Source organism: Hemibagrus wyckioides, linkage group LG19 (genome assembly GCF_019097595.1).
Source record: "Hemibagrus wyckioides isolate EC202008001 linkage group LG19, SWU_Hwy_1.0, whole genome shotgun sequence".
In the NCBI taxonomy this organism is placed as follows: domain Eukaryota; kingdom Metazoa; phylum Chordata; class Actinopteri; order Siluriformes; family Bagridae; genus Hemibagrus; species Hemibagrus wyckioides.
Genome location: NC_080728.1, coordinates 17,355,001 through 17,375,823, shown reverse-complemented (window position 1 = coordinate 17,375,823; position 20,823 = coordinate 17,355,001). Strand labels below are relative to the sequence as shown.

At 40.0% G+C, this 20,823-nt stretch overlaps 1 protein-coding gene across 9 annotated transcripts in view; it reads right to left on the bottom strand.

Annotated features, from left to right (window-relative positions):
- The window catches only part of erc1b (ELKS/RAB6-interacting/CAST family member 1b), a 199,263-nt gene that overhangs the window by 32,088 nt on the left and 146,352 nt on the right, over positions 1 to 20,823 (bottom strand). For 7 of the 9 annotated variants that reach the window (XM_058416745.1, XM_058416746.1, XM_058416747.1 and 4 more), the window contains 2 exons: positions 20,219 to 20,366; positions 5,099 to 5,200 (listed from right to left, as the gene is read on the bottom strand). In XM_058416745.1, the coding sequence (XP_058272728.1) occupies positions 5,099 to 5,200; positions 20,219 to 20,366 (250 nt within the window). Of the gene's footprint in view, positions 1 to 3,323; positions 3,390 to 5,098; positions 5,201 to 20,218; positions 20,367 to 20,823 lie in introns of all 9 variants that reach the window. The other 2 variants (XM_058416753.1, XM_058416754.1) reach the window with 1 other exon arrangement.

Below are 20,823 nucleotides of genomic sequence, written 5' to 3'. Positions count from 1 at the left end.
CAAAAAGAAGGAGAAAAAACTGGAGTCAAACTGGAATAAACAATGCGAGTACAAATAGGAATGGGAAAGCAAACACACACTTTACGTTTATATTAATGACTATAACAGAGCTGGTGAAACGTTTCCTTTCTAACCACCAGGCCCTCGCCTTATTTAAAGACAAATTGTCCACTAATTCATACTTCTTTCATAGTAGAGTGGGAATTGCTTTAATATTGTGGGTAAGTGGTGGGTGGCTACACTTATGGACGAGTTCATCACAGGGCAAAAAGCTGACCAATACAGAGCGCAGAGTACCCACTGAACCTACCAATAACAAAGCAATGGCCAAGCTCTGTTTTACAATTTTCCATACAAATGCACGGTCCAAGCAGTTTATAATGTCGAGGGTCACCAGAAAGTGAGATACTGAAAAAGTAGTCATTACTTATATAACTGCTGTGTTTTTGGATCCGTGATGATTGAGTCACATTCGATCTTGGTGAAAAGGAAAGAAAGGAAAAGAAAACCTGATGACTTCATGTGGCGGTGAAATGGAGGACAAAGTCCAGATGTCAACAATGTGACAATGCTTCTTTAAAGAGGGAAAGAGAAAGCAGCACTTTGTCACTTCAGACCTTCAGCACTGTAATGATGACTGAATTACACGAGCGGTCAAAGTAACAGGCTGCTGATTACAGTGCTTAAGAACATATAATTAGATCTGTGGTACAAGACATTTTGCCAGGAGGACCGTTCGTTGTGAACAGGTTTCAAAAGACAAATAGTTTCAAGACCACTGGTTATGATTCCTATTACAGATATAACATGTTTAGAGGGAACGCGAATATGCGGCTTGTGTTTCATTAAGGACAACCCATGAATCATAATCGAAACTTGTAGTCTGGTTCAATAAACAGAAAGGCAACATCAAACATCGACTATCCATACGCTTCAAAAAACCCATAAGGTCTGAAAATAGTGCAAAAACACAATCAACAAGACTGCAAAGGGGAATGGAGACAAAAGGGGATAAATATCCAAACTTATTAAGGTCTAAACACAGAACAGGTGTACAATGTTGGAAAGAATCTGACGACAATGAGGCAAAGACAAAACTCCAACCAAAACCAAAAGCACCTGGAGAAAGACAACCAGGAAGTGTGGTATGATGCATGAAAACGTTGACAAGATACTGTGACGCACTCTCGTAACAAAACCTAGTGTTCTTGCTCTTTTCTACCTCCATGTATGATGGTGAACACCTACGCTGGGTCCAGGTGACACATTCCCAGTAGAAATGACTGCACTGCTACTACAAATGGATAATGTACTAGATTATAATTCACCACTGTTCATCAGACACCAACAGCAGAGCCCAGTTTTATGTGGAACCCTTATGGGTTACTGAGCTAAATGAAGACTAATTAAACTCTGCCGCAATCCAATATGAGGGGGGGAAAAAAAGACCAGAGTCATTATTAAATTATTACTTGTGCTAATCAACTGTGCTTTCCACATCTGGCACATCACTGAGATCGAGGTCTGTTGAACTCCAGTCTAAATGTATTTACAGGTTTTGGCAATGTAATATATGCAAAGTTCTAAATTCGTTCGACAGCGCAGATTTAGCACAGGAAGTCTTGGATCTGATCGAAATTCCACTTTGGACATCATTAGAGCAAACAGCTTAGCAGGGTTTTTTTTTTACCCTCGTGATGTATTAAGACTGTAGCATTAAGTAAAACATTTTCTGACAGATCGATTTATTTCCTGAAATGTAACACGGTCAGTGTGGGAAGCAAATTCTCATAACAACAAAAAAAATAAAATCGTACCAGGAACGTTCTCTAAATCCTACTGCTAATCGCTAATTAGACGCATTGCGTGAATGATTTCAGAGAGACGGATGACGGCTCAGATTCCTGGTTAGATGTAAACGACAGAAGAAGGGCTGGAGAATCCGATTTACTGTTACACTAGAGAATAATCAATCCTGCTTTACGAGTATTCAGGACCATCTTAAACGATTACCTTTCCAGATTGGTGTGTAAGAGCTATCCCTAACCCCTGTGAATTAGTCACAGTCCAGCTGTAGCAGCAGTGGTTTCAGATGTATGATATGTAGGACTTGACTTCCTGTAGCGTGGAGGAACAACGATGTTAAAGCGATAAAAAAGCAAAACAAAAGTCGTCGATCTTTATAGAATAGAGGGAAAAAAAAAAGAGATGGACAGTCGTCTTCTGTAGACACCTTAAATGACTGCTGGATTGTGAAGGTGAGTAATACTGCATACTACTAGCAGGTACGTTAACGTTCAGGGGCTTGTCCCGTCTTTGGAACCTCAGCATCATTTAATCCGCATATTTATATCCTTTTTTCCAAGTTTCCGAATGATTAACGAAGCAAGCTTTGTCAGGCTAATATCCTGCATGTTTGTTTTGATTTGATTTGTCATGTTTGTTCATGAGAAATTCTGCAAGACTCCAGGTTCGAAGAGTCACGAGTTTGATTTGTGTATGTAATCGGAAAGTGCGGTATTTTTTAGTAAATCCTGTAGTGACGGATGAGTGCAGGACGAAATAGGACATGAAAAAGTCATTATGTCTGAGGTCTTTGATATTTGAAACACCGTTTAAGTGTTATATAAATCCTGTAGTGAACCAGGACTTAGAAACGTGAATACACAAGACCTGTGTGTGTGTGTGTGTGTGTGTGTGTGGGTGTTTCTACTATTGATGAAGCATGTGCTTCTTACCTGCAGTCAATGTGCTTCCTCAAAAACATCCATCAAAAATGTCAGGGCAAAAAACAACTATGAGAACATTGTTGTTTCTTTGGCATGCAGAAATATAAAGTGTAGCGTAGTCAAAAGCAGACGATCGATCAGAGCTCAAGCTGTCTGTGTGAAGGAAGAATGGGAATAAAAATACTAAGCTGGTTTTGTCATTTTGAGAAAAGTCTCCTATAGGTATTGTAAAGTGAATCGCCGTTAGCGTTGAAATAATGAACGCATTCTGAGATGAGTGATCAAGTGCGGACACAAACCCTGCTAAAAGCACAATGAGCCTCAGAAAAAGTTTGAGGAAAATACCACAAAAAAAAAAGAGAGATGAAGAGACACAAAAATCTGAGGGGGGAAAAATAATAAGCAGTGTTTGCATGGAAAGGATGAAAAGCAAACAACACAAGAAGGCCACAAATTGTTCTCAAGGCAGAAATGAAAAATGAAACGTGGGACAAACACCAACGGATGATTATGTTCGAGAGGATGCAAGAATGACGGGAAAAAAAAAAAGGAAAGAAAAAGGAATTCCGGTTGCCAGTGAAGATGGTTTCTCACCCGTCTGAACAAAATGGCAGGAAGAGAGCATCTGGTAGGCTATGCCCAAATGCCCTCCTCATCGTCCTATTGGTTGTGAACGAGCGCAGAGGAAATCCAAGGCAGCATTGGGATTGAAAGAAGAGTTAGTTAGCATGTCAGAAAGACTAGTACAATATTAGATCAGTAGAATATAAGGTTAGTACAATATTCAGTTGTTTTGTTCTGATCTGAAAGGATGCTGCTCAAATTTTTTTTACAAAAATAACAGAGAGCGCATCTTTGGTTTGTGCTGATGGAATGGTTTCCTGAAGCAGTCTACTGTATGATCTAAGCTGTTTTGTCCGGAGTCTGGTGCAGTCCCTAGTGCTGATGTGTGATGATGTTTGTATTCGACTTGGACATGCGGAGGTGAATAATGAGGCCCGGCAGGCCGGGCGCACAGGAAGGCCTGCTCTAAGTGTGTTCTTGGCAATCAGAGACAAGTAAATGAGAAGAATCTGTGACAGGGATGACCCTGGCTGTAACGGCATGTGCGCGTGTTCCCAGAGCGCTGACATTCCTTTTCAGTGGCCCCTCTCTGGGCTTCAGTAGTCCTGACTATAAGCTGCCTCGTTTAAAACAGCAGACGGCTGCGTGTTGTAGTCTGGGAGACGTGAGGATCGAAGATGCAGGCTTTTCTGGATCAGGAGGAGGACTGGAGAACTCGCAGAGAGCAGGGGTCGTGGACCGGTGGGCTGCGGTCCGGATGCGGACTCAGCAGATATTTTTCAGCGGAAAAATAACTGCAGCAGAGACGATCAATATATGACAAAATAGCTGGCTGTGGTTCATCAAATCCGCTTTAAACCCAGACCCTCACTGCTTCTACTGCCGCCAATCACATGCGGTTATGTAAATGATTTAGCTGAAGACAGCTCATCAGGGAAAGGAAGAGTTTCCACAGACTATGTTCATTTTTTATTTATTTATTTATTTTAAAATGCTCTCTCCCTGCTCTGATTAGTGACGTGATTAATGACTGGCTTGATTAACATGAAGCACCGGCGTTAAAGAAATCAGAAAGCACACAAGTCTCATTCACAGCTATGAACTAATCACTAACGCTTCACATTTAACTTTTATTGTTCGAGTTAGTTGGTAACTTTGGATCTTAAGAAACGACATGTCGCTTTGGGTATTTTAGCTCTAAACCCCTGCTGCAGAGTGTCTACAGGTCAAAAGAGCATTATGGATGTGTGTTTTGTAGCATAGTCATGTGACTTATTTTCTTTCTCAATTCACTAATGATGGAGAAGACTCTACCGAAAAGCCTGTACAGTATGTATATGTTCATGGCTGTGTGTGTGTGTGTTTAGCCGTTTCGATGCGCACTAATATGAAATAATACGAGAGATTAGACATGAGGGGCTGCGTTTTATTGGATGTGAAAGATGTAATTTCCTGTTGCTTATGCTTTCCTGTAATGACTCTGTGTTATAAACCAGATCAAGGCCTAGAGGGATAAATTAAACTTTATAGACAGGGATAAAGAAAGAGTGCAGATGATATATATATAAATAATAATAAAAAAAAAACACAATAAGACAGTAGAATGAGTCAGAGAGAGAGAGAGAGAGAGAGAGAGAGAGAGAGAGAGAGAGAATCAATACATTGCATAGCAGTGAGATCAGTAGTGACCAACACAGCAGGGGTTAGTGATTTCCCTGCAAAATGACACATTCACCCACCGGTTAATTACAGGAGCAGAGAAAAACTGTGCCTGGAGGCTGAAACTGGACCTGTGTTTCACTCACCTGATCTGGAGAGGGTTTGTGATTACTCTGGTCTGAATTTGAAGAAGCCTTCAGATGGTCATCCTCGTAATTATCAGCCATCAGTTTCATCCGGTTCTGCGTCTGGAGATGGGAGGAAAAAAAAAAAAGGATAAACAATGAAAGTTATTCCAAGAACTCACACAGACAGAAACAGTCTCGAATTCCTGATCTGAAAATGAATTCAGCACACGCCTAGCCTTTCAAACCTCTACGGACTCGTGCGGAAAACATCAAGACTCTGCGCGAGGATGTTTATTTAGGATCAGTGTTAGGCTTTCACATCCCAAAGAAGAACATCCTGATAGATGGACCAGAGATCAGAAGTCTGATTTTTAACGCTTATAGCCCCACTGGAGCTCATAAGAGAGGTGTGAAAAGTTGTAAAGTGAGAGACCATGGAGAATGAGAAGGAGGGGGGGAGAGAGAGAGACAGAGAGAGAGAGAGAGAGAGAGAGAGAGAAAGGGGGGTGTAGATAAACATGAATATGCATGATTTAATTACACTGCGTTTTCAAAAGTGCAATCATGCGTGCTCTGAGGAAGAGAAGATGAATGAACAGCAGATGGGTTCGTGTTTGACCCTCTTTAGGAATGAAACCGGCGTTTAGACAGTCTGGGTTTTATTTATGCCAGCGTGATGGTGGCACAGGATTTGTGTACATTTCAAGCAATGTCCCTCTAGATTCATATGAACCGAATTTGTTGCAGTGCCATGGAAATGTGTGTACGAGTGTGTGTACACACTCACACATGCACTGTGATATTTTCCACTGTTAACAGAGAGGGTGATTTATATTGGCAAGCCAACCATCACTCTCGATGTCTCTGCTGCACGGACGTGAACGAGAAATAAAATGAATCAATAAGACATTAGAATGGAATGAAAGCCAGGCTGTGGCGCCCCGCCCTTCCGGGCTCCCGGGAGTGTTGTCTCGCTCGACCTCGCCCAGAATGTGATGGTTCGGCTCCCTCTGTTTAGTTTTCTCGACCTTTTTTCCTGCGCTTCCCACTCTCTCCATCTCGCTCCCTCAGTGTTCCCGTAACAAGGCTGGTGTTAATGGTGGTAAACACCGAGTTCAGATGTTCTGGCCTTCCACATGCTCCTTAACGTCAGAGTTAAGTCACTGCTGGTGGGCTGGTTGGGAATGACAAATCTACAGGGGGGGGGATATGGGAGATTGGGAATCGGGGCAGGGGAGGGGACGATTTACTGGACGGATTGCGTCTGTGCTCCGAGTGAGATCACAATAAGGAGGAGAGTCTAATTATACAGTTGTAATCTAGCTGCAGCTCTGAAAAGCATCAATACGACGCTCTAGGCTGAACGGAATAAAATATCTGGAAGTAAACTGCGCTTAAAACTAATAAAAAGAAAACTTTATTACTCAACTTTGTTCAATCTCTCAATGCGGCAACATTAAAATCTTTTAATGAAATGCCAGACATATTTTCCTCAGAAATTTCCACCCAAAGGCAGCATGCTAGCAAACATTCCCCAAGATTAGCTCTCTATAATCCGAGGTTCATATCTTTCAGAAGATGTTCATCAATAAATATTTATCATATAAATATAAAAGATGGCGACGAATTAATTTTGCAGTCGTGGTGCTCTTCGCCTTATCCCCTTATAATTACTTCAATTCTTCGGACTAATCACTTTTATCATATGTTGAAACCGTTCAATGCTTGAGGGTGTGGCCTCTTCCATGATGACTCCGCCCCCATCCGCTTCCACAGGGCACGAGGTCTCAGTGAATGGATTGCTGAAGATCAGATGCTACAGGTTTTACATTAACACATTAATTATAACGCTGGTACAAACCCCCCAGAAAACGAGCTGCGAGTTAACTCCCTCTACCACACAGTGGGCGGCAAACTGCGTTCTGTCCGTTAACAAGACCCTTAGTCGCAGATCAAAGGAAGCACTGAATGACTAATCACCAGCGCCACTTCTCCAACACCCTGCACTCAGCAGCTTCACACCTTCCTACCAGACCCTGGAGACTACCAGTTCCCCCCCAAATACATACTGCACAACACAGCTGCACTCTGGGATACGGAGCCCACTGTAGGTCTATATTCATTACCCTGCGAGGCAGAACCTTTCTCCCTTCACTACAATTTGTTCCACATGCTATGGAGAGTTAGTGTCCAGGACACAGGCAAGGGCTCAGGAAGTCAGCTCAACATTCGGGGGACTTGTTATACACAAGCTGAAATGAACCCGCTGAGGAAGCACAGGCCGTGGAAAGCCAGAAATGTAAGGAAAGGAATGTAAGGAGAGGGGGGAAAAAAAAAAAAAGTCTGAGGGAGTGAGTAGAGCGGCCTCCAGAACGCACATCACTCACTCATTTGGAAAGTTCATACTTAAAAAATAAACATGGAAAATAAACTGTTTGCTTTTAAGCGGTAGAATTACGAGGCCTAGGGGAATTGTAGCACCTGCGAAGGACTAGCATCCATTACCAGACTGAGAAAAATAATGACTGATGTCGGGAGTTTAAAGGGAAAGAAAATTTTTGATTTCATTATTTGTATCGGGTTTAGCTGTATTAAAACCACAAATATTTTTTCGACACAGAACTTCCCCATCATATAGTTCCCTGGCAAGTGGCTGTTTCTCAGCCTGTGTTATTAAGGCGATGCCAAAAGTGTCTTTTTCTCCCAATACAAGCACTGAAGAATGATCATAAGCAATTTTCAAGCTGAAAGATCAAACTCCGTTATGAGAGCTGAAGCAAAAGGCAAAGAGGAGAAGAGAGCTGAACATCAGAAATGTTGCTGCGATAAAACTAATCGACAGAATCAGAATGTAACACTATTTATTACTTAATGTGCGATCTATATTTCTGGAGGCTTTTTATTTCTGTGGAAAAGCTTATTATTTTCCAGTAAGCTGTAGCCTCACCTCACTCTCCTCCACAAAACACTCACTTCCAAAACTCAATAGAAATCACCCACAGATAAGCCTCAACAACAGAGATACACAAATAATAATAATAATAATAATAAGTTTTAAAATTATTATTTTTTTGCATTCATTCATTATTCATATCAAAACGAAAAGGGAAAAATATAGAAATTCGATAATTAAAAGAGGAAATGATTTATTTATTTATTATTAAATCCACTGCTGTACATTTCAGAGTGAACAGAGTCTCACTCATTTCTTTTCAATTCAATATTTAATTAAATTTTATTTCTATAGCGCTTATATAGAACATTGTCTCAAAGCAGCTTTACAGAACATAAGAAATAAAAAACAAGTCCTAGATGTTAGACAAAATCATCCCGAGCGAGCGAGCCTGAGGAGACTGTGGCAAGGAAAAACTCCCTTGGATGGTATGAGGAAGAAACCTTGAGAGGAAGGGGAAAAGGGAACCTCATCCTCATTTGGGTTCTCCACCCTGGAACCTTATTCTGTTTGCAGAACACCACATAGAGAACTATTTTTCTGGGTGATTGAAATATTCTGAAACTGCAGCACCTGGAGAAATCATGCTCTTTTTGGCACATGTGATAAAATCATCCATTCATCACTGTGTAGATATGACCTGATGGGGTGCCCTGAAATGCCATGCCACTTTTCCACTTAAGTACATTGTGCACTTAATAAGCTTAATGGCTCAGATCTGAGGAAGGGGGAAAAAAAAAAAAAAACATTAGTGAATTTCTCCTGTGAATGAGCAGCTCATTTTGCTGAAACTTCTGATCACCTAATCAGCTGATTAAAGCCAGTGTAGAGCGTTCTGTCTCTGATATTGATTTAATGTCACAAATGGCAGTCCATGACAAACTCGTCGTCGGCTCAGGAAACTTTAGAAGCAAATCTCGGCATGTGAGCAGTGCTGTGACGCTCGTCTAAAATCCTGCAACAGGACAAGGGCACAGGATGAGGCTGAAAAAGTATAATTGTATTTGTGGGATAGCTACATGTGTGAGGCTGGCGATGAAGAAATGAGAACAAAAAATGTCCCTAACGCTAGGTTCAGTTTTGTTGACTAGCAGATTAAGCAGAATCAATCACAGGTCCATCATGAGAAGATCTTCTTATGAAATCGGAGATGGAGAAAGTTCACACACATCTATAACATGGTCTGCTATAGAATCAGGTCTAAATTGGATTGAGATCATATTATATAGCAAGCTTTAGATTTGATCTGAATTAGCGCCATTTAATGCTACAAACTCTTCCTTGTAACTCAAAGGATACTGATGTAAATGAGTATCTACAATAATTTAGAGCATCTAGAATCATTTTTAATGGATAAAAAAGTAAGTTTACTGCTAAAGTATTTTTCAAGGTTAAACTGAAATCCACTTCTCAAAGACTATTTTTCCTTGCTTTCGTTTTTTTTTTTTTATCTTATTAACAGGGTTTGAAACCGAGTGCGGAAACCAGACGGGGCTACAGGATACCATCTGTTACCATCCATTATACATCTAGCGTTATGGTTTGTGTGACCTACAGGTAACTCTCTCAGAGGAGAGGAGCCTCTTTCCACTATAATAAGAGAAATTAGTTTCAAATGGACCTGTAGCTGAACTCCTCATAACTGTCTGCCTCATTTCCGTGTTTTGAAAACAGGTGAGGCTTGGTATATTGGTTTTGCTGAGAAAAAGGAAGTGCGTTGGTCTTTAGTGCCTGTTTAGTAATGGAGTAAACTATGGCGAGGTCATGGTCAGGAGACGAATCGTTACAAATGTTCACATGTGGCCTCTGACCCGGGTCAATGATCCGGTGTATGACATCATGCTCGCTGTATATCTATGGCTTATTTTGGCACAGCAGCCGGTCGGGTTCGAGCCTCGCTAATGAGTGTGGGAGAGGAGGACGGAGTAGATAGGGACGGAAACAAAATCTTCTCGAACGGAGGATTTTGTTGGACTTCAGGGGAGCCGTTCACTCCGAGCAATGAAACGAAAGAAAGTGGCTGCAAAGATTACTGAGGAATTCGGGGAAAGTTCATGGGGAGATAGCACGTCTCCAGCTAATTGTTAGGTTGTAGGAGCCTCGTATGTCAATATATAACACAATTTACAGGAAACCAGATCCCCTTCTCTGTGGCTTGCGTGTTTGCGTTGGTTCGGCTCAATTCTCTGTGCTTTTACAGGAAGCTAGCATTGATATAGTGCGAATGTTTATCTTCTCACTGCTTTATTCTACCAACCCCATATCATCTACAATCATTCCTGTTCCCTCAGGTTTCAAATGAATGCACAGTGACCTAAAGCCTTGGATTTGGACCAATGCGTGGTATAGAAAACATTATTCCTGGCCCTTCTTTCATTCTCCGGCTGTATCTTTACCTTTCAGCATACATCAAGCTCTTGTTTATGTTCTCCATTCAGAACTGTGATAGCAGCTGGCAGGAACTTTGCCCACAGGTTTCTGGTTTCTGTCTTAACTGAAGAACTTGTTCTTTCATTTAATCTAATCGCTTGATTTCCCCTGCAGCATCCCCTCCCCCCCCACTCAAGCGTCATTCCGGGGAAAATGCTGAAGTAATGCAAAAAATGAGAGCTAATTGAAAATGTGCTGATTCATCATTTCACTTGGTATAATTTCTCTTCCCATTGATATAAAGGTTAATCTTGAAATTGGGGTCAGAACAGCGTCTTAATGAGGGCCTTTCTTATGTGCAGGGAGACATATGACCCCTACGCAGCATCCCCCGACCCTCAGAGAGTTCGTGCCCTCGTTCAAAATTCCTTTCCTCTTTTACCCATCTTCTTCGACTCACCCACATGAGAAGGAGTCTTTAATAAGGCCAGTAATTATGCAAACCCGAGCAGTAATTCAGCAAACAGAAGCCGTGGCAGTTCAGTGGTTAAGGATGTGCTTAGACGACCAGATCAGGAGCTCCCAGGACTGGCTTGGGGTTGATGGGGGTTAGTCTGAAACTGAAGGGTCACCGGTGCCACCGTCACGTCTGACCACGGCTGGACCCGTTAGCAAGGTACTTAACCCCTAACTGCTCCAGGGACAATTGAGAGGTTGACCTTGTGCTCTGACCATGTAATTACTTTTGTGTGTGAGAAAGGATCACAATGAAATATCCTACTTAGAAGCAGAAGGCTTCTAAAGATTTTAATCTTTAATCTTAACGTGAATCAAGATGATGCTATAGCCGTTAATGAGGTCAATATATATCGGATATAGTGATATACAGAGATAATATACATTTCCTGTTAGTGTTTTGAAGTATTAAGGCCTTCATGAGATTACTACAATTTTACTCGTATAACTGTACTACAAGCTTATCCGAACACACTGGTACTAATACTTATGATAATAAAATGTCTCTGGCTGACACAAATAACCAAATTATCACGGCACATATTTTAATATGATATTCGCATATGTCTGGGTTCTTTAGCTGTCAAACAACCCCTGGTGGGAAGTGGGTGGGACTAAATCAATGGTAAAAACTATTTTCTTATGCAGGAATATATTACAGAAAATTTCATTCTTTAGTGCTTGTCTTAAACATATAAACGCATGTGCTATTGTTCAGTCAAACCAAACTCTCTGGGCTTATTCATGGCAATGATATCTGAAACTATTATTATATTATTATTATTATTATGACATTAATAAGCATTACATAAGTATTATGATGTTTTAAATGGCTTCAACTGCCCTCTCCGTGTTGACGTCTGGATTTCAGTGTTCCATGGAGCCATAATGGGCCACCGTATAAGCCCAAGCATGAATGGTGCTACTTATCCTGCTTATTAGTAAATGAGTGAGGTAGTGGCTATATAAAAGGAAGGTGTGTAAAAACGAGCTCTACATGTCTGGGAAAGTAATATCTTTTATTAATCCTTGTTGTTAAAAGTACACATACAACTCTCTCCCTGGTCACTTTTAAAGCATCTCAGCTCAGGTGGGTAAGACAGAGGAAAGGACGCAAATGCGTAAAATTGTGAGCTGGCTGTATTCATTAAAAAAATATATATAAATCAGTCTTCTACACGCTTCTTTTCACAAGTTCCTGTTCATCTGCCCCCCCCTTTTTTTTTGCAAAGCTAAATGTGAATGCTTTACAGACTGACCAAACCGAGACGGGTTTTTCACTTAAACCCCACAAATACTGACCTTCAATTTGAATGGATGTGAAACAGGCAGTTAAATAAAGAATAAATACCAAAAAAAACCCAGACATGTAAATGCATTAGAGAGGGAAAATGAGGGAAGGAGGGCAAAAATAAAGAGAAATAGAAGGCAATTTGTCTGTCTGCATTAGAAAGACTGACAGATTGAATCTATTTAAAGCAGGAAGATGACACAATGGACCGCAATAAGACACTGGGTGAGAATGAGACCAGGTTCTGACTCACTCATGCTGAAGAGGATCTGAAGAACAGATGTCCTGGTAGTAACAGAACGCAGGTGAAGAAAGGTGAGGAATCTGAACATTACCGAAGTACACGGATTCTCTGAAGGAGACCGAAATTGGACAAATGTTAACATTCCTCTGACTTTCCACTGTTGTAGATCATGGTGATGATTAAATCATGATGATTTACTGGCAAGAGATCTCTGTTCTTTCTCCTCGCAGAACTGTTATCGTTTTCCGTGAAGCGGCTACCAGGTTAAGTGTGTAATTAGAACCTTTATCTCCTTGAGTTTAAAGAATCTAAGCATTTCCGGTCCAGGGTTACAGTGTCAATTATTTTTTTCATCAGCCTGTATAACGCTTATTTCCAAACCTTATAAGAAAAGCTTCATGAAACTGGTTGTAGGGAGTGTGTAAAATCTTGTGGAAAAACTATTACGACTTTAAAATGTTTTAATCTCTTTCGCTCCATAATTCCATTTTGATTCTAAAAAGGTAGAAATCCAGCAACATTCTATGAGTGTTAAGTGTGTGTGTGTGTTGTAAGGGAGTGAACCCTAGAATCCTGTACATCAGCTCAGAAGTTATTTGTTATTAAGGCAGGAAATATGCATTCAATTATCCACGACGGTATTTTATTCTGCCGAGCCTAATGGACTGTTAGAGCTCATCATCATTAGCGCATGCTGGTCTCCTGGAAATGTCATGACGTTTGGCGCCTTTAAAAGCAGGTCTGAAAACATTTTTAAGGTACCTTTGTAGCTAAGTGCTGCCTTTTAAGACACTTAAACAGCACAGACAGCAAAGTCTTCGAGGGAAACTCCTCCTGATCGATGTGTGTATTAATCTTCAGCGTGGAAGATTTATGTTGTAATGACATTTTGGGTTGACCTTTTTAGTTTCAAATCCTCGCGCTGATGTGTTGGTCCATTCTCACTTTGGTTAACGACTTCATGCATTACTCACCCCGATCTGCTAATTTATTCATTAGCCTTTACTATCAATGTGAAGTGGTGTTATTAGGAATTCGTTTCTACCCAGAGGGAGCGATGCGGCAGTTCTTTAGTCCTTTAGTCTGTCCAGCTCTCTTGCCATCTCATCTGTACCGTCTGCTCCAATTTTCAATATACTATTGTTCCCCTTCACTAACTCTATACTGAACTTTTCATTAATATGATGTTGGAGTTCCCTGGAAAATGGCGAGTAAGGGAAGAAGCAAATCCTGACCCTTATGTTTGACACTGTCGAATTTTCACTCCATTGTAACTTGTGAGGCAGACAAAAGCTAACGTCTTACAGGAAATTGTTCTTGGAAACGTGAATTTGCGGATATCAATAATATTGATACAGCAAAATTTTCACATCAGTTAAGTCCTGCGGCAAGAGAGAAAACTTCTGGTTTATATTTCACTTCTACTGCCAGTTAAAAAAAAAACTGATTGAATGAGGGGAAATCAGTGTCAATGATATTGTAAGTGTAAAAGACCAAAGTCTATTGTTTGTGAGCCTTGAATCCATCATAAACAAACTACAAGCAGTTGCGCTTGAAGAAATAATCAAATCATCAATCGGTCCACTATAATAGAAGCTGAATGGAAAACAGTCATTTTGCTGCTAGTGTTTTGAGGTCTGAATGTTCCGAAAACAGCAGCTCTTTTTGGCCCCCCAAATGAGCAGCAAGATTTGCCCCAAGTCCAAGACAAATCCTGCACGGATGGCTCTGTAAGCCCCAGGGCTCAGGCTCACCACTGCTGGATCAGCCTCCGGCCTCTAAGCCAACAAACTCCCTAATGAATCCAATAGTTGTTGTTTTTGTTTTTGGCCTATTTTCCCCCTTCAACGCTTGCTGCTTTTCTTTTTCCCCTCCTCCTAGTCATTCCCTCCAGGCCCTTGTGCGCTAATTTAAGGACTCAGCTCAGTTTGGCCACAGCTGGGCCACGAGGCGCCTGCAGCCCTGCCCATGCACCAAAACGCCTGCATTTTCAGCCCAATAAAAGGATGCTTTCAAACATGGACAGCTCTTTCTCTCTTGGGAGCAATACTAAAGCAATTGGACACACACGCTTTTACTTTTCCACACTCGTTTTTCCCTCTCCGTTGTGTGGTAGCCTTGGCAGCATTAGGGCATTTTGACATTTTATGTTTTTTGCGGCTTTCTTTGGGACAAAATGGTTTTATTCCGCCAGTGGGTGCCCAAACCATGGCTCTGCTGAAAGCAAAAAAACTAAAAAATACTCAAAAAAAGAAAGAAAAAGAAAACAGTAGCCATGTCAGGACCATCATCTCCACTGTGCCCACTTTGACGGAGCTTTACAACTAGAGCAATAATGTCCGGCTAGTCTGAGGCCATGGCAGCAGATAATTAGGAAACAGGACTTCTGACAGGATGCAATTACTGAACCTCCTTCCATAACTTGTGCTCAATCTGAGGTCAGAAATAAAAGGACTTATTAACATTGTCTCAGGAGTCCTACAAACAGTAATTGGCCTGAATCATTTAAAGACATTTCCTTACCACGCGAATGGAAACATAGTGAAAGTGGTCATTAGATACAACAATGAAAATAAAGTTAAAAACATCAAGTCTAAGACTTAAAGCTATAAAGAAGGCTATGATTTCCTGCCTCTACTTTTGATGCACCATGAATACGAGTATTGGTTTTTTGCAGTACTTTAGAAAAGTATACTTTTAGACATTACAGCTATTATTCGATTTAAACTACAGTTTTGTATTTGTGCATTTCCACGCAGAATTTCTAGGTACTTCCTAGCTACCATTTCAATTAATCATGTTTCTCACTGAAAACATCCAGTGGTCATTCAGCGAGGAAAAGCACTGGCAGTCTCATCTAAAACTTAACGCTAAAGTACAACATAACCTTAAACTAATCTCTATTAGGTATTGTAATTGGGAAGCCATGTTGGAGAAGAATCCTGACCACTAATTTTAATTAAAATGTGTCTTTCTCAATAGTTTTTTACTCTGATGAATAAAGTTTTGAGTAGCTACTTCCACGTTTATTACAATAAGAGTCTCAATTTTTTTTTGGATATAGAACATATGTGCCTAGTATATTTGTATATTATTGAAATATTGCACCATTAAATATTTGGCAAGTCATAAGAAGACTGAGGACCCGTACTGCTTTACAGTAATTAATCAATTAGTGCATTCAGTATATTGTTTAAAGCAACACTAGACACCTCATATGCACTGGTTTAAGCTTTAGATTTCATTTTCGCTTTATTCTGTTCCATTTTTCATCTGTTCCAGTCTATTCCATAAGATTTCAATCCATTCTGTTCTGCTTTATTTCATTCTCTCACATTCTGTTCTATTTTAATTCCATTCTGTTCCTTTTTTTTTTATCCATTCCACTCTGTTCCAGTTCACTCATCCTCTTTCCACTCTGTTCTGTTCGATTCCAGTTCATTCCTCCACATTCCATCCCGCTCCATACAATTCCGTTCCAATTCATTTCTCTCCGTTCTGCTCCATTCTAGTTTATTCCTCCCCACTCCATTCAGTTCCAATTCATCTATTCCCATTCTGTTCCAATCCTGTTCATTCCATTCTGCTCCATACCATTCCGTTCCAATTCATTCCTCCACATTCCGCTCTATTTCAATTCATTACTCCCCATTCCATTCCGCTCCACTCCAGTTTATTCCTCGCCATTCAATTCTGCTCCATTTCAGTTCATTCCATTCCAATTCATTCTTCCCCATTCAAAATTCCACTTCATTCCGGTTTATTCCTCCCCATTCAATTCCGCTCCATTCCAGTTCATTCCTCCTCATTCAATTCTATTCTATTATATTCCATTCAATTCCATTCTATTTTATTGTCCTGTAACAGCTAATTTTTTTTATTCTTCCACAATAACACATCCCCAGTGTAACTGTTAGCAGCTACTAAATGAACGAAGTAGTCATTTCTATTTTTCTTCTTTTTTAATTTTCCTTTCTTTTTTTTTGAGTAGTAAGGTAGTCATAAAGCTAAATGAACCGATGAGCTCGGCACACTTCTGCCATTCCAGGGCATGGTTTAAAAACAGTCACAGAGAGTCATAGATCAACACCATTCCTCTTTCTCTCTGAACCATGTCAGATCAGCCACAGTCCATTACACACGCACACTGCCACATACACATTCCTCACACCTTACGCAACACACACACACACAAAAACACATACACACACATCACATGAAGCATTTAGCGGCCCTTGAGAACTTATATAGCTAACACAAACCAAACACTCGCATGGGGCCTGAAACGACTACTGATATAAGAAACCTGAATCCCCACTGTATACACACACACACACACACAGTATGCTGACATACAGTTAACATGGGAAAAGACAGGAAGTCTCTGCTGTGATCCATCAGACGGAGGCTGAGCATTATGACGCAGACCACACTAACCATCCCACACCTCACACGTGAGACAGAAAGCCCACTGTGCAGCCTGAGAGACCCGCTCGGCCACTGGGGTGTCATAAAGACGTCAAATACGAACAGGAGGGCCTGCAGAATGATTAATGGGCTGCATCGGGCTTTGCTGTAAAGCTCTGGATTAATGCAGCTTCTTCGCTGTGTGTAGGGGCAAAGACGGTATATTTTATAGATCAAATATTTCAGAGACGTCCCTTGCAGGTGAGAGAACTGTACAGGCTCGAAGCCAGGACTGCTATTAGGTGAACAGTGATGAAAATATGTGGTAATAACACGGTTATAGCACAGTTTATAGCACAGTAATAATGCCACAATATAGAAGAAAGTTAAAAACTAACAGGAGTGAAAAAGAAAAACTTCCAGCATGGCATACTTTAACCTCATATGTACTGGATCAACTAAAGTTTAGTTAGCTAAAAGTTAACAGCCGTCGCACTTCACAGCTAATCAGGACGTACGGTCAGAACGTTATGAGTCCGTTAAGTCAGTTACTTAAAACAATGACTGTGTAGTGATGTCACTTCCTCTGGAGTCTTCTTCCAACAAATTGTAATGAAATTTATAAATAAAAATATAACGGCAAAAGAAAGCTTAGAAAGGCTTTTGTTCTTCCTATACTTTAACAGATCTTAAGTTTAAAGAAGGAAGACAAAGAAAGGAAGAGGCAGAAATCTAATAGAGCGTAGGTTCTGAAATTTTGGGTCATGACCCAAAGAGGGGTCATCCAAGATAAGTAAGTAAGTAGCTTTTATTGATCACAAAAACCTTACTGCACAGTGAAATTCTTTCTTTGCATATCCCATCCTTGAGGGTTGGGGTCAGAGCACAGGGTCAGCCATGATGATGCAGCACCCGTGGAGCAGGGGGAGGTTGGGGGCCTTGCTCAAGGGCCCAATGGTGGCAGCTTGGCGGCGCTGGGGCTTGAACCCTGATTCTCCGGTCAACGGCCAAGAGCATTAACCACTTGAGATACCAAGTCTAGCTAACCAGAGGTGCAGATATTAAACATGGTAAAAATTCACAAACCCAGGCTATATTTCTAATGGGAGCCATTTTACACCACACCCCAGCAGTGCTTATCAAAATGCTCTTTTACACTAGACATACACACAAAGCATATTTCTGGAGCAGAGAGTATAAAGGGTGTGGTTTCAGGCAGCGGTACATGTTCTGGCATTGGCTGAAAATATCCAGGTTTGGTATCGGCCCAATACCAGAAAAAAGAAGCGGTGGATCAGATATCGGGGGGAAAAAAGATACTTCAATCCGATCCTATAACAAACTGAAATGCTTGGAACTGGATTAAGGTAAGATTTTAATTGGAATTGGAAATGTTTATAAATAAAGAGACATGGTTATATTTTTATTCAAGTCATACTATTTGAAACGCATGTCATTTTTGTGTGAATGAGTTTAACTGAATAAACACGACGTGGTTCTGTGTTTACGTTCCTGTAGGTTTAGTGAAGTGTGTAGTGCTTCGTTTAAAGCTTCAGGGGAAAAAAGTATCAGAGTTTTGACTTGGACTAATAGTTAAACTGTGTTATTTCTAAACCCAAACTCCAAAGATCCAGAGTTGAGTGGAAATCCCAAGGCATTACACACTCCTTGTGATCATATACAAGTTTATAATACTTTTATACTCTGCCAGTGTAAGAAAGCATATAGAAAAGAAGCTCCATTTCCTTTGATGAAATAAAAATGCTTTGTAAGATGCATCTGATTAAATCAACAAACCTAACCCGTAAGCTAGAAGTCATGAATGGGATTGATATCACACAGCGAGTGTATAACAGCAGTTTGCATACAATCGTTCTTCATTTTGATGTATGAACTGTGTCTACAAAAGGCTTGAACTTGCTGTGAAGACATTAATGTGTTTTCTAGTGATTATATACTCTACAGCAGATATTTAGCATGTGGAATATCTCACGGGCAAAGGCGACGTATCGACGATTCTCTCAGATCGCGTCTTTGATAATTCACACTGCGGTAATTTCGCAAAACCTGTCGGCGAGTGAAAATCAGGGCTAAAATCGTGCAGTGTGAACTCGGCATTACTGATGTATGGAAAAAACCTGCGACTGCTTCGAATGCGGGATCTTTTTGAAATAAAATACATAGTATTTTAATATATTTTACATATAAAATGCTAAGTTTATTGATTCTTTGCGGCCTGGTGGTTGGGGACCCCTGCCCTACAGCATGGTGACTGATATAAGATGAAAGTCATTGCTACTCTGAACACACATTCAAAAAGATCGTGCCTTTTTAAGAACTGTTTAAGAAACTCTTGTATAAAAATTGAATATATGTAAACATTTTTTTTCGCAAAAAAAAACCAAATTATTTGTTCAAATGCTGCGACAATTTAAAGCTATCAATAATATACTTAAATGGGTGAAACTACTCACTACAATTAAAAATAAAATACAAAAATTAAAAATAAAATAATAATACGATTGAAATGAATAATAGAATAAATAATATAATAATAGTAGAACTGAAATAAAAAGATAAAAAGGCTAAGAAAAGAACTTAAACTCAGATTAATATTTGTAGCGTTTACTATTATTTCCTTTGCAGTAAATGAAACCAAACAGTCTCTTTTTAGTTAGAACTGGTCACTTTTATAATTGATCATTTATCACTTTACTGTATATTTACACTTAAAATGTAATATTTGTTAACATTTATCTTGTGAAAAGAAAAAGTGGGTTATAACCGTTGAGATTTGCATCAGAATGAAAATGTAAGAAGGGGAAAAAAAGTGAAGGTCAATTGAAATGTAACTGTGTAAAAGGATTAGAAGTAATACTAAAATACAAAGACACTCAACAAAGCACTAATTTAAGTTCCAGCTCTGTTCTTGTGGGTCTTGTGGGTGTGATTTTGTGATGTTGTGTGTGTGTGTGTGTGTGTGGGTGACCTCTCTGAGGGTTTATTGGGACCTGAGGAGAAGGTGAGTAATTGTAAAGCTGTTCTGCCAAACGAATGTGAGGTCGTACATCTGCATTGCATTATCCTGTTCTAATCTTCAGTCTGTTCCTCTTTAAACTGACTTTTTCTTTTCTCCCTGCTTTTCATTTTGTCCTCCAATTAACACATGAATGATAATCAGTTGGAAGAAGAAACCCTTCTAAGTGGCTAAATGAACACTTTCCAGGAGTGGGAGAGTAACCTGTGAACTTCTCAGCGAGAGCTCCGGCAAACGAGCCGCACTCTTATCTCGGCCGAGCGTTCGCCAGACTGACCACTCCGTGTCCGAGTCCAGAGCAGACAGCTGTGTGACGTTACCTGCTGTTTGAGCTGCTGCACCAGTCGGTCTTTCTCCCTCTTCAGCAGAGCCACTTCATCCTGAGTCTTCTTCTTTTTAGAGGAGGACAGTTCCAGGAGTGCGATGTTGGCATCCTTCTCACTGATGGCTGCCAGTAGCGCCTCCTGTCTGTGTGGAGGGAAAAAGAAAAAATCACTTCATCAATTATTTCATCCGCTGACCAAGTAAAGAAAGATGTCTAATAAACATTTAAGTACATACAAAGAGCTTAAATGAAGAATGTCGAGGTTAAGCCTTTCAACTAACAATTCAGTAAACCAGATAATGATCTCCTGACCATCTAGGACAACTGGTAAGAGATCCAAAATTGACCTCTAAAACAGAAGAGAGATTGTACTATTCAATTCTGAATCTAATCATGCCACAGCAAAAAAATATATGTAAATAAAAAAAAAATTTTAATTATTAAAAATAAATAATTAAAAATTAATAAGAAATTAATTAATTAATTAAAACAACACCATGAGAATAAACCCATAACCTTCGATAATTTTTTTTATAAATGTAAACAATATTTTTACAAAAAATATTTAAAAAAATTTAACAAAAAATATTTAATTTTTTT